Consider the following 12,174-nt stretch of genomic DNA (forward strand, 5'->3'; position numbering starts at 1 on the left):
GTGGGGGAGGGGCTGGGCACTGTGATGGGAAGAAGTCAAAATGACGGTAATTTGGTGCAGAGAGGTGGTGGGACCCAGGGCAAGTGTGCGTGACTGACTAGTCATGAGGACCTGGCTGGGATCCAGCTAATGGGTCCTGTGGAGGGCCCAGTCTGTGCCATCTCCTGCCCCGTGGTAGCTGGTGTTGCACATGATGGTGGGGTTTCAGGAGAACTAGGGATTGTGGGTTGAAACAGTGGAAGGGTCGAGTCCAGCAATTCTAGAACATTAGGAAGCCTCACTGCTGTGTCTGTAGATGTAAGCAGCTGGACAGAGAAGGTGAGGGGCCCTGATGCAGGATGAGGCTCTGTAATGGCTGTAGAGGGTCAGAGGCTGGGAGATGGGTAGGACAGTCAGGAAGGGCAGATGGGTCACCAGGAATGGGAACGTGTGACTTTCTCCAGTGAGTCAGAGCCCCAAGGCCAGACATCTAGAAGGGGCTGGGGCCCAGAGAGGAGCAGTGGTGGCAGCAAGGGTGCAGAGAGAGCTGTGTGATGGGCTGGCCTGGCAGCTCCTAGGACTGGGACAGCGCTGGGGGATGAGGCTGCCTGCCTGTCTCTGGGGAAGCCTGAAAGTGAGAAGAGGGCTGTCCAGGGAAGGACTGCGGGGGAAGCATGGGGTCTTCTGGGCTGGAGTGGGAGAGGTAGCACCCACAGCCACCGGTACATGGAAACCTCTCGTGCCAGCTCTCCTGAAACAGCCTAAAGGTGGGTCAGCGTCTGGGTAGCCATGCTTACAGACTCCTGCTGGGAATGCTATCTATAGGACATTCAGCCCCTTCACGCTGCTCAGATGGTGCATAGAGGAGGGGCCTTTGATCTAGGCCAGCTGCCCTGCTTTACAGATGAGGACACAGAGGCGCAGGGACGTGGGAAGAGCAGCAGCCACCACCACACGTGGCTGGTGGCAGATGTGGAATTCAAATTGAAGAGCTCTTTGTTGAATTTCAACTTCTCAGCAACACGATAGTTTTAATAAATTCACTTCTCTGTTTTGACTCTTTGATCAAAATTAAGAGAAGGTCCGATGCCTAGTACATTTCAGTCTCTCTCACTGTTCTGTGCATTAAAACCTTATAAAGGTAGTATTATCCTACCTAGGAAAATCAAAGCATAAGAAAGCTTTTGAGCCACTGTTGAAGCTGGGCTTCCGATAAATGTCATGTTTTAAGTCAAATGCCCCAAGTGCACCAGAAGCTGAAGAGGCCCGTGAGCTGGTGCTGTCAGGGCAGCTCACCTGAGTGTCCCCGTGTCTTCTGCCCTATAGAATCCTTCCATCCTGAGGCCAGGACTTCCCTCAAAACCCTGAGTTCTCAGACATTTTGACAAGATTACATTTTTGCTTATTTATCAGCAAACCCTGATTGAGAGAGGTGGCTCAGTGGTTCATACATCATCAGCAGAGTCACAACTAAGTGCAACAAACATTTATTAAGCATTTAGGAAAAGTTATGGAAAGACCTCTTATATATTTGCATGTCAGGCACCCTTTCAATTGCTTCAGTGATGTTTCCCCCAAATCTGAATTTCCACAGGAAGGTTTTCTTTGAATCTGGGAGTGTCCTCATAACACTAACTGTCAGCGGGAGACAATCTTGATGTAGATGCCACTCTTTGGACCTAGGGCGGATTTGGATTCTAGCGGCAATGGTACCTAAAAGAGAGAGGAAGAGACTGGTTACAGCAAACTGCATCTACAGGGAAACTTCTTTGGAACTGGGCCTGAAGTGGGGTTGTGGAAATGAGGGACAGCAGGGCTGAGTGAGCAAAGCAGCCTCCCTAGCACAGCCTTGAGAAGCCAGCAAAGCTGCGGCGACACTGGGCACTGGGGCCCCAGCAGCACACTAGAGCCTGACCCTCTTTCCCATGTTAATAAAATACCGCAGCTGCCTAAGGTACTTAGTCCCACATTTATCCTCCCAAGAAGCCTGCATAAGAGGTAGTAGCGGCTCACTTTGCAAATGAAGAAACTGAGGTTCAAAGATGCCAAGTGACTCGTCCAAGGTCACATGACTGGAAAGTGAAGAGCCAAGCCTCAACTCCCCCCCTCCCCCCCATCTTACTCCCCTGTGCCCTGGTGGTAACTGAGCAGCCCCCTCCCTTTCCAAGGGGCTTTGGGAGAGTGGCTTCATACTGTCCCCTTCTCATGTGTGCTGTGGTCTAGCCTCACTGCCATTCAGAAAGCTTTCCTCATGTCCTACTGACAAGGCAGATTGATGGTGGACTGGGGACTTGGAAGAAAAGCCAAAGAATTACTCAAGAAGCAGGGTGTCCCCTTGAGCCCTGTGTGAAGTGATGGTTCAATGGCTAATGTGAAGGAATGCTTTAGGGAAAGAAGAATCACCAGGCCTTAGTGTTGGGGCCTTGGTGGGGCTTTTCAGATGTCTTTGGGGGTTATAGTTCAGATGGGAGACAAGGTACATGACCAAGAAATAAGATGAACTAAACTTGCGCTATCTCATATGGTAGCCAGTAGCACGCGTGGCAACTGAGCATTAGAAATATGCTTAGCGCAAATGAGGGGCAGTTTTTAATTTGGTTATTAAAATTTACATAGCTGCATGTGGCTAGCAGCTACTGTATTACCACTGGTCTAGACAAACAGGAAACACCATTGGACTTCCATAAAGGAGATCAGTTGGAGCTAGCAAAGTCAAGGAGGGGATCCTGGAGGAGTGGACATAGGAGGTGGGGCTAGGAATGGGAGAAGCCTTGTGAGCTGGACTTCTCAAGGGGCCACTTTGGGATGTGAGAGAACACCAAAGGATTTGGAAGATGGGATTAGGCTGGGGGCAGGGAACTGGGGGGCGGGATGGCATTCCAGCTGGGGAGGAGTGGGTAGAACCCTCTCAGAGTGGCAAGTTGGGGCAGGGACACAAAGTGGGCTCAGACGAGCTCTCCGTAGATCCAGCAGTCTTGGGGACTCATGGCTGGTACTTGAGCTGGGGAATGCCAGGCATAAGCAGTGTTTTGGGTCAATGGCTGCCGTACTGTTTGTCAAGATCAAGGGTAAATGAGACAAACCCCAAAAGAAGTCTTGAACACACGGAACACCTAAGTCATTTGGGGGGCCTGCTCTTCTCTCTGTTGGTTTGGCTCTATGTTCCCAATTTTTCCCTCCCTCTCTCCAGCCTTGAACCCACTCTCCCTGTTTGTCAGAGGCCATGCCACTCTCTGACTCCAGAAGTTGTCCGTTCATCCCGGCGAACTTAGTATCTGTCCCCATTCGCGCTCCGGTCCAGCCCCGCAGAGGGATTCTGAACAGGCATTGAGGGGCACGAGGTTCAGGCTGTGTAGGGAACAGCAGACACGGCAGAGGCAGCTAGAGGTAGAGGAAGGAGGGAGCCTGTGGGACAGGGCGCCAGATCTGGTTGAAGCCGGTTTCTTCACTGCCGGGCTAGTCGTTCATTTGCTCATTAACATTGATTCAGGGAACCTGTGAGCACATGCGCAGTGCCTGGTGCTGGAGACCAGCTGTGAGAAAGACCGGCTCGGTTCCTGCCCGCACAGAGCCTGCAGTCAAGTGCGAGCCTCAGGCAAGTGACTTAACCTCTCCGAGCTTGATTTTGCTCCTCACCTGAAGAATGGGAATCATACAACCTACTCTGGGGGATCCTGGGTTCTCTTCGCTGAAGAGGGAGGAGCTGCAGCCTCGCGGGCTCAGCCTCACAGAACAGAGAAGGTCCCTCGTAATAGGAATGCAGACTCGGGTTCTGTGCCAGGCGCGCACCTGAGCACTTGTGTGGACCCATTTAATCCTCACACACCAGGAACAGGGAGAAGGGGTGACTATTATCAACCCCCTACCACTGAGGACCCTCCCCTCCCCCCGCGCCCGGAGCAGCGCACTCACCTGCGTCTCGGCGCAGGCCTCGAACCGGAACCGACGCAGGACGTGCAGCAGCGTCAGCTTGACCTCCAGCAGCCCCAGCCGCACCCCGAGGCAGCTCCGGGGGCCCGCCCCGAACGGCAGGTAGGTGAAGGGACGTTGTCGTCGCCGCGCCTCGGCCTTGAACCTGCGGGGGCCGAGCGGTCAGGGTGGGCCCGGGACACCCGCCTGCCTTCCCGGGGCCTCGTCAGCCGCCCGCTGTGGCCCAGAGAGCCCTTCATCTGGGGCCACGTTCCTAGCACGTGGGCCTGAACCCCACCACGCCAACAGAACCTTGTTTTCCCGTGGTTGCCTCCCTCGGGCCCTGGGGCTGGTAGCGGCTGATCCCCGAGCTTCCATCCTGTCTTCCCATCGGTCCGCAAAACCCTAGAGGCACTGCTGATGAGAAGGATAACCTGGAAGGCCCCCTTGGCCCTCCCGCTCTCTCCTTAAGAATTGATGGTGCTGTTAATGAATCTGAAGGTTCCCTAGGATCCACCAGGATAAAAGTCTTGAGAAACCACAGCCCTCACCTGGGCCTGTGGCTCCAAATTCCACCTCAGCCAGAGGAGGACACCTGCTGTCACCCGCTTCCGAAGCAGACTCCCTGGGCACCAGCCCTCCCTGGACGCCACGTCCTGCCGGTTTATCCGTGGAAGCCACACGGGGCGGCCATGTCCCCTGCCCACACTTGCCTCCCTGGTTCTAGCGGTGAAACTGGAACCATTGGGGGCTTTTTGTATTTGAACCGCTGCAGGAATCCTCCCACCTGCTGTCACATAGCATTTGCCACCTGTGCCCTGGGGCGGTAGAGCTGGGTGTCCACCACGGTTTTGTAATAGCCAGCTCACTTCCGCTGATATTCACTGTGTTCCTTGGGATGTTACTTATCCAGGTCCTGCTCCCCTGCTCCCCGAGGGCAGGGTGGAAGGCTTGGGGCCTCTTTCCACAGGAACTTGAAATTCCTAAAGGTGGAAATGGTGGCTGTCTGCCCAGCCCTCCCCATTGCCAGATCACACCAGGAAGGGACATCGATCGATTTGGACAAGGAGGGTGTGGATGCCTGCTCAGACATTTTCAACCTGGGAGCCTCGAAATGAAATGTAGACAAAGGACCAAATCCCTTGGAGGGATCCCTTAGGGATCCAAGGGGAAATTTAGACAAGGGACCAAAGCCATGTAGGGGACAGGAGTGGGGATCCAGGTGTACCTTGTTAGCACAGCTGGATCTCATGAATTCGGGGAGAAATTTCGGTGATTACTCTTTTTTTTTTTTTATAATGATTTTTTATTATATTATGTTAGTCACCATACAGTACATCCCCGGTTTTCGATGCGGTGATTACTCTTGTTTTGGAACAAGCTCCGATTTTTAAAAAAGGAAATGATGTTTTGTTACGTCATAGTGTACACCTGAGATATCCTGCATCCTGTTTCTTGGCTTGAACAGAGGACACCCGTTAGAAATTGCCCTGTTACTGGCACACAGGGCTGCTGAAATGTGAAATCTTTCGATTCTGTTCGGGGTACAGTTATTTCCTTTGGAAATTATGTCTCTTAAGTGTTTAATTGCCATGACTTTTGACTGTTTGGGGATGACTTTACTAAATCTTTGTCTCCCCTTGGCCATCTCCAAGCGCCTGACACTGGAGTCCCTCCGGGGCCCATTTGAAGGGACTGAGCTCACCTCTCCGGGTTGAAGGTCTCGGGTTGTGGCCAGTACTCAGGGTCGTGGTGCAGGGCGCCCACGGCCACCTCCACCACAGTGCCCGCGGGGATGCGCTGACCCCGCACCTCGCAGTCCCGCGCCGTCTCCCGCGTGAACCTGTGGGGACATGTTGGTCACCCTTGCCTTGACACACAGCAGCCAGGAGAGCTTGCCGGTGGTGCGCTGGGGCAAGTGGGGTCTGAGCCTGAAATGTGGAATGGGGGGTAGGGGGATAGGAGGCCCAGCCCCCTTGCAGGGGTGACCAGGATGGTTTCTACCCCTCTCCCCTAACCTTCTGCCCACAACCCTGCAGCCTCCAAGCTCTTTAGATTCCTTTGGCCCTCAGTGAATATGCCTTCATCCATCAAGCCTGAAGAGCTTCTCTTAGGCCTGATTGGTGGAGCACTGGTACATTTGAGGGGCATCTCCCTGTGGAGGGCTTGCAGGGTTAGTGCCCTGGCCACACTGCCCTCATCTTCCGTCCATGGGCAAGCCTCTTTAAATGGCTCTCGCCCACCCCCTCACTTTACCTAAAGGAAATTTGGATTTTAACATCTGATCTCCATTCATTGTCTGCGTCACTATGGATGACTTTTAGAGGGCAAAACTTCTGGTCAGATTGTTTACCAAATGCCACCGCACAATCCCTTTTATGCTGTATTTTTTTTTAAAGAGTTATTTATTTATTCAACAGAGATAGAGACAGCCAGCGAGAGAGGGAACACAAGCAGGGGGAGTGGGAGAGGAAGAAGCAGGCTCATAGCGGAGGAGCCTGATGTGGGGCTCGATCCCATAACGCCGGGATCACGCCCTGAGCCGAAGGCAGACGCTTAACCGCTGTGCCACCCAGGCGCCCCTTATGCTGTATTTTTAAGGGCCGGGCTATAGATGTTTGCACACAAATATAAAATTTCTGGAAGAATACCAGAACTTCCACCATGATTTCTTCTAAGGGATGGGACGGGGGTGGAGGATGGCAGGGGACCAGATGTGCCAACTTTTTCTTCGTATCCTTCTGTATTGTTTAGGTTTTTTGGTTTTTGTATTTTTTTTTAAGTATAAGCCTATTATTTTCATAATACAGATAATTATTTTAAAAATTAAAAATTATCTATGCCGGCTTTTATTTCAAATCGTAGGACTGGATTTTCCTACATATCTTAGAGGAGATAAAACCATTATGCTAATTACCATTATATTCTGTTCTCCCTTATAAAAGAAATTAAGAGCAACCCGAGGCTCCTGGCAGCCTTCATCACTCTGTCAGGAGCCTTTAATGTAACAAGAGAGGCCAGGACTGGGGGACCCCCATTCGGATGCTAAGCTACCAATGCAATTAATATGTGCTTAGAGCTGGTAGCGAAACACAGTGCTCAAATCAGAGCAAGCGGGTGGGGGGCTCTGATGTCTGCAGCCTCGGTTCTGAAGGGGTCAAATGAGGCTATACCTTGACATCCTCTTCTTTTTCATCTTTACTGGAAATTTCTTGGACCTGGATCCAAGCACCCTAGAAGCCAGAAAATAGGGCTTTCCCTTCTGCACACGGTCGGGCCTCCTGTCTGGCTAGGCCAGACCATATCCAAGGCCAGAAAAAGCTGCTGAATTATATCGCATGGAATCCTAGATTCACATGGATAACACTTCAACAAGAGTTGGTATGTCTTCCACAGGGGCCATTCTGGGGGTTTTTTGTGGATAATGGTTATCAGTCAAGGTGCGTCAGTGCCTAGGAAAAGCCAGCGCACTTTTCTGAGATTAAAATAATAAAGTAAAATAAAATTAATAAAATTTGCATTCTGTCTGTATTCACCCCAAATCTTTCGCCTGGGCTGAAGCAAATTGGCCTCTCGTCTGGCTGTGTATAATGAGGGCTTGGCTCTCTCCTTTCTGTTGTTTGATAACAGAAGTCAGCAGAGCTGATGTGATTAAAAATTCCAACAGAGAAAAAAAAAAATTCCAATGGAGGAGGTGTGGAGGAGGATGAGGCCCAGGAGATCGCGGCTGGCCAGGAGCTGAGTGGGCTGGACGCTGGCCATTCGCCTGCAAGGGCTGTCCTGCTAGCTTTCACCTCATACGTTACATGACACACGACTTAGGGTGTGCGGCTTCTTGGAAGTTCTGTCCCACTGTTTCTCACCACTCATGTGGGGTGGGCGAGCAGGCATTGTGTGCCCACTGAACACCCGGGAAGCAGAAGCACAGAGCAGCGCAGCGCTTACCCGAGGTCACATAGCTGATGAAGGCCGGGGGCGGGAGACTGTCTTGACTTTCCGTCTAAATTTGTTCTGTGATTATGCAGCACTGGCGTGCTGTGTGACTTGAGGGGGTCAGCCAGTTCATCCCAATTCCCTGGTTTCTGTCCCGCCTTCGAGAGAGATCTCTCGCTGCTGGTTCCCCGGGGCCGTGCCTTCGCTGGCCGCCTTCTACGCGGTGCTGTTTCTGAAGTTTCTGAAGCGTCACTTGGAGAATCGATCGGAGCATTTGGGTGTTGAAGAGCCTGTTCACTTTGTCACCAAAGCATCCTCGCTACACGGTCTCACGCGACGCGTTCTTGATTGGGTTTAGGTCCAGGAAAGGACCTGTCTTGGATCTCTTTATAGACTTTCCTCCCCCGCTAGAGAACGCGACTGTTCATCTTGGCCGGTTTTCCTCTCGGGCAGGAGCCGCAGCACCTGAATGGGGACCTGACCCCAGTTATCGGCCATCTCTGGGGTCCCGTAAAGACTTCTTCCCCTTGGATGGCCTTTGTTCTATCACTGAATGTCTTATTTTGAGCTTCTTTTTAATGTGTATAGCAGCTGCCCACAGTTCCCTTGGAAGGAAGCTGGATATAAATCATTGAAAAAAACAAAGATCGGATGACAGTTTGCTCTGTGGCTCCCAAGGAAATCAGGGAAGACCCACAGAATCGGTCTTAATGCCGGTGTCAGGAGGGCAGCAAGGCAAGTCCTGGGGTTCCTGACTGCTCCGAGAGCAGGGGACCAAAACCCTGGGTGCTTGAGGACCGTGTGGTTCCACTCACATCTTTGGAATTCTCTGTATTTGCTCCGGGTCTGAACACTTTGGACAATATCAACAATCACACTCTCTGCGATGTTTTTGGTTTGGAATATAATTCTGAGATACCTTCAAAGCATCCACATTTTCTCTTTTAGAATGGCAAAAGATACCTCCATATGGATGATGGGGTATACTACTTTTTAGAAATGCAGAGTGGAACTTAGGATAGATAAGTTAAATGCTTTGTGTTCCTTCTGTTTCTAGAACCTGAAATCTGGCCACTGTTTCCTGCCCTAGGGGCCTGGAGACCCAAGTTAAGACCCTGTGCTCCATGTAATGCCTTGTTCAGGGGAGTTGGAAAGAAGCAGAAGACCAGATTCCTGCTCTCGAGGCACTTACAGGTTGGTGTGAGCGGATGTCCATGGGCGAGAGGTTGCAGAGGGGGTAAGAAGAGTCCAAGAATCTAATAGGAAGTACAGTCTGCTCAAAAATGCTGGGGGAGGAGAGGCAAGCTGCCTGGGGCAGCGAGTGTCAGGTTGGAGCTAGAAGGACCGGGCAGGGGTGCGTTGCTGGAGAGTGAGGAGAGGCCTCCCAGACCTTGGAGGGTTCCCTCTGGAACGCCAACTCCAAGGGCAGGGGTTTTATCTGTTCTGTACACGGACGATTTCCCAGTGCTTGGCACAGTATTCAGCTCCTTAAATAGTTGCCAAATGAAAGAACGGATGAATGGACGAACAGGCGGGCGGACTAAACAACGCCGTTCAAGGCTGGGAGGCCAAGGGGATTGGCTTGGGTTGGGGAGGAAGGTCATGTTAAGAACAAACCAGTGACACTTTGAGAGGGTAGCTAACCTAGAGGAAAATGAGCCAGACGTTTACTGCGGTGGTCACTCTATGGAAGGCATTGTGCCCCAGGGGGTACAAAGAAACCCAAGACTCAGACTTTGCTCTCCAGGAACTTGAGTCCAGCATTCTTGATAACGCAGGTGGTGACAGACTGAGGACAGGTGAGGAGCCTAGACAGTGATGCCCTGAAGGGGCTTTGGGATGCAGGGGCTAGGCAGGGGGAGGAAGGGGGGAGCACAGGCGTACCTGAAAGCCGGTGGGTAAATCCTCAAGGTCTCCGCGATCACCATGTCCAGGTAGGGCAGGCCTTCCTGGAGGCTGCAGTAGTCAGGCGCCGGCTGGTGGAGGGGTGGTGACAAAGGAAGGAAGTTGAGTTACACTGAGTCCCACAGCTTTTGGGCTGCTCCATTAGCTTTAGAGGCCTGCTCCGACTGAGCAGACTCGTAGATGGAGACTCGGTAAAATGCAATCAGTGCCACCCAGGCTGCGTTAGGTCAGCACCCCGTGCGTTCCCGTGACTGGCGTCGTGCTGCTGGATGTTACTGCGGGCCAGCCCGGCCAGCCCGGGACCTGGGGACCTTGCAGTGTCTTACAGAGAAGGCTGGTTCTAACGCAACGGCAGCAGGCGCAGCTGTGAGCATGTACAGAGAGAGGGTGGCGTGGTGGCTTAATCCTCCCTGCGTACCCGCGAGGCAGCCATTCTCCCATCTCTCAGATAAGAAAACTGAGCCTCAGAGGGGTGGCACAGGGGCAGCAGTGGGTACATCATAAAGTTAAAAGACGCAGCGAGAAATCGCAGAAAAAGAACAAAATTTCCAGTCACGTAAAAGATGCATAGTGACAAAAGCCAAAGAGCTATTCTGAGTCAGTAAGGAAAGAAACACGTTAGGAGAATGGTCAAAGGGTATGAACAGGCAGAGCATAGAAGGAGAAATAAAGTTGCTGTGATGAAAAATACAAATGAAGACAAGAAGATTTTGTTCTTCCCCGATTAGATTAGGAAAGGTCGGGAAATATGGATTAGATACTCAAGGGTGAAGGCATGGAGAAGCATGACCCAGCACCCTGTGTTGGGGGGACCCCAGGGTCCCTTGGACAATGCCCACTGGAGTGACACTGTCACCTTCACCCCTGCACTGGGGAGGAGGGACACATGGGATGTGAGCTGGGGAGCAGGATGTGGGTGGAGGGTTAGAATGGGGTCATGGAGGCTTATTTAATGCTGCTCTGCTGGGTTTTCCCAAATCCTCCCTCTTACCCCACTCCTTATGGAGCCAGAGTGGGTCACCTGCTTGGTAGGTGACTATCTCCTTTCTTTGAACCAGATAGTGCTGACGAAAGAGCGGTCCTCAGCTTGGAGGTTTGCTTCCTTTGACCTCCCCTCCCAGAGCAGCAGGGGGCAGCACTGTGGGCAAGTCCAGGCTGCTGCCCCCAGCTGTCCACGGAGGAGCCTCGAGTGGCCTTGCTCCACCTCAGGGAGCCGTTCGCGGGCCTGCAGCTGGCCACACGGCTGCCCTACATGGGTTTAGGGGCTAGCAGGATGGGGCAGGACCCCCAAACACGGCGAGGGCCTGGCTCCCCAGCCCATGCAGTACCCCTGTGTGTGTCAGAGTGTGCCTCCTTGGGGGAGCCACCTTTCTTCTTTCTAATGCTTAGTAGTTTGGTTTGTGCTTGTTTCTTCTGGCCTGTGAGTCACAAAATACAAATTGTGTCATTTCAGTGATTGTGCATGTGAGTTAGTTAAATGCTCTGATATTTATATCTAAAACTGGTGTTGCATGATGTAAAGGCAAATGGTAAGATTCCTGCTAAAGAAGAAGAACAAAGGGAGAACCTTTCTATCTACTGTTAATGGCACTTTCCCCTGCCTTTTGAATGAGGAGCCCCATAGTTTTGTTTGTGTAAAAGAATTGTGGAGTTGGTTGGCCATGCAGGCCACGGTTGATTGGCCCAAGGGTGAGCCTCTGACCCAAGACACCAGTCTGGAAGTTTGGATCTGGTACAAAGAGAAAGGAGTTTTTCTCCAGCAGGTGGACACTGAACACAGGTGAGTCATGATCTGTTGTCGACCATGTTCTGCCTTGTGGATGAATGAGCAGAAAATTACAGTTGGCTGTGAGAAAGAAGAAATGAACTAAATGTGCAGAGAGAAACAGAGCTCCAGTTTCTGTTTGAAAGTAGCCCGGTGGGTGGTGGATCTGAACTCTTCAAGCATTTTCTTGTTTATGGCCTCAGTTAGCAACAGCTGAACTCTGTTATCTGCAACCCAACGGAGACTTAACAAATGCAGAAAATGTAAAAAAAAAAAAAAAAAAAAAAGGTAAAACATGTAAAAAAAAAATAAGTAAAAAAAAAATAGAACTAAATCTCAAAAAGAAAAAAATCGATCGGCAAACAGCATCCTTCGCAGTAAATAGTATTGGTTCTCCAAACAGAATTTGTGATTTAGAAGCTATCAGCATTTGTTAGAGAAATAAAACTTTTAAAACCAGGCTAAGGGAATTTGATATTATAAAGTCAAAGTCTTCATTTATTCTTTCTCTGGATGAGCTTTCTACTGTGTTCCTAAGCTTTTGGCTCAAGATAACACGTATAAAAATCAGCTTGGTCCAGTGGTTCTGAACATTAGAAGCAGTGGGACAGCTTTTAATATATAAGGATGGTTGAGCCTTTCCCTGAAGGATTCGTCTGTTGGTTTGAAGTGGGGCCGGGGCG

At 51.3% G+C, this 12,174-nt stretch overlaps 1 protein-coding gene across 2 annotated transcripts in view; it reads right to left on the bottom strand.

The window, feature by feature from the left end:
* Nucleotides 1-1,450: 1,450 nt before the first annotated feature.
* TBXAS1 (thromboxane A synthase 1) overlaps nucleotides 1,451-12,174 on the bottom strand; it is a 160,602-nt gene continuing 149,878 nt past the window's right edge. For both annotated transcript variants that reach the window (XM_045792528.2, XM_087860790.1), the window contains 4 exons: nucleotides 9,706-9,797; nucleotides 5,594-5,731; nucleotides 3,892-4,054; nucleotides 1,451-1,692 (listed from right to left, as the gene is read on the bottom strand). In XM_045792528.2, coding sequence (XP_045648484.2) covers nucleotides 1,618-1,692; nucleotides 3,892-4,054; nucleotides 5,594-5,731; nucleotides 9,706-9,797 — 468 coding nt within the window. In that variant the 3' untranslated portion in view covers nucleotides 1,451-1,617. The remainder of the gene's footprint in view (nucleotides 1,693-3,891; nucleotides 4,055-5,593; nucleotides 5,732-9,705; nucleotides 9,798-12,174) is intronic.

This window comes from Ursus americanus, chromosome 3 (genome assembly GCF_024610735.1).
Source record: "Ursus americanus isolate L20-20 chromosome 3, mUrsAme1.1.p, whole genome shotgun sequence".
Classification (NCBI taxonomy): Eukaryota; Metazoa; Chordata; class Mammalia; order Carnivora; family Ursidae; genus Ursus; species Ursus americanus.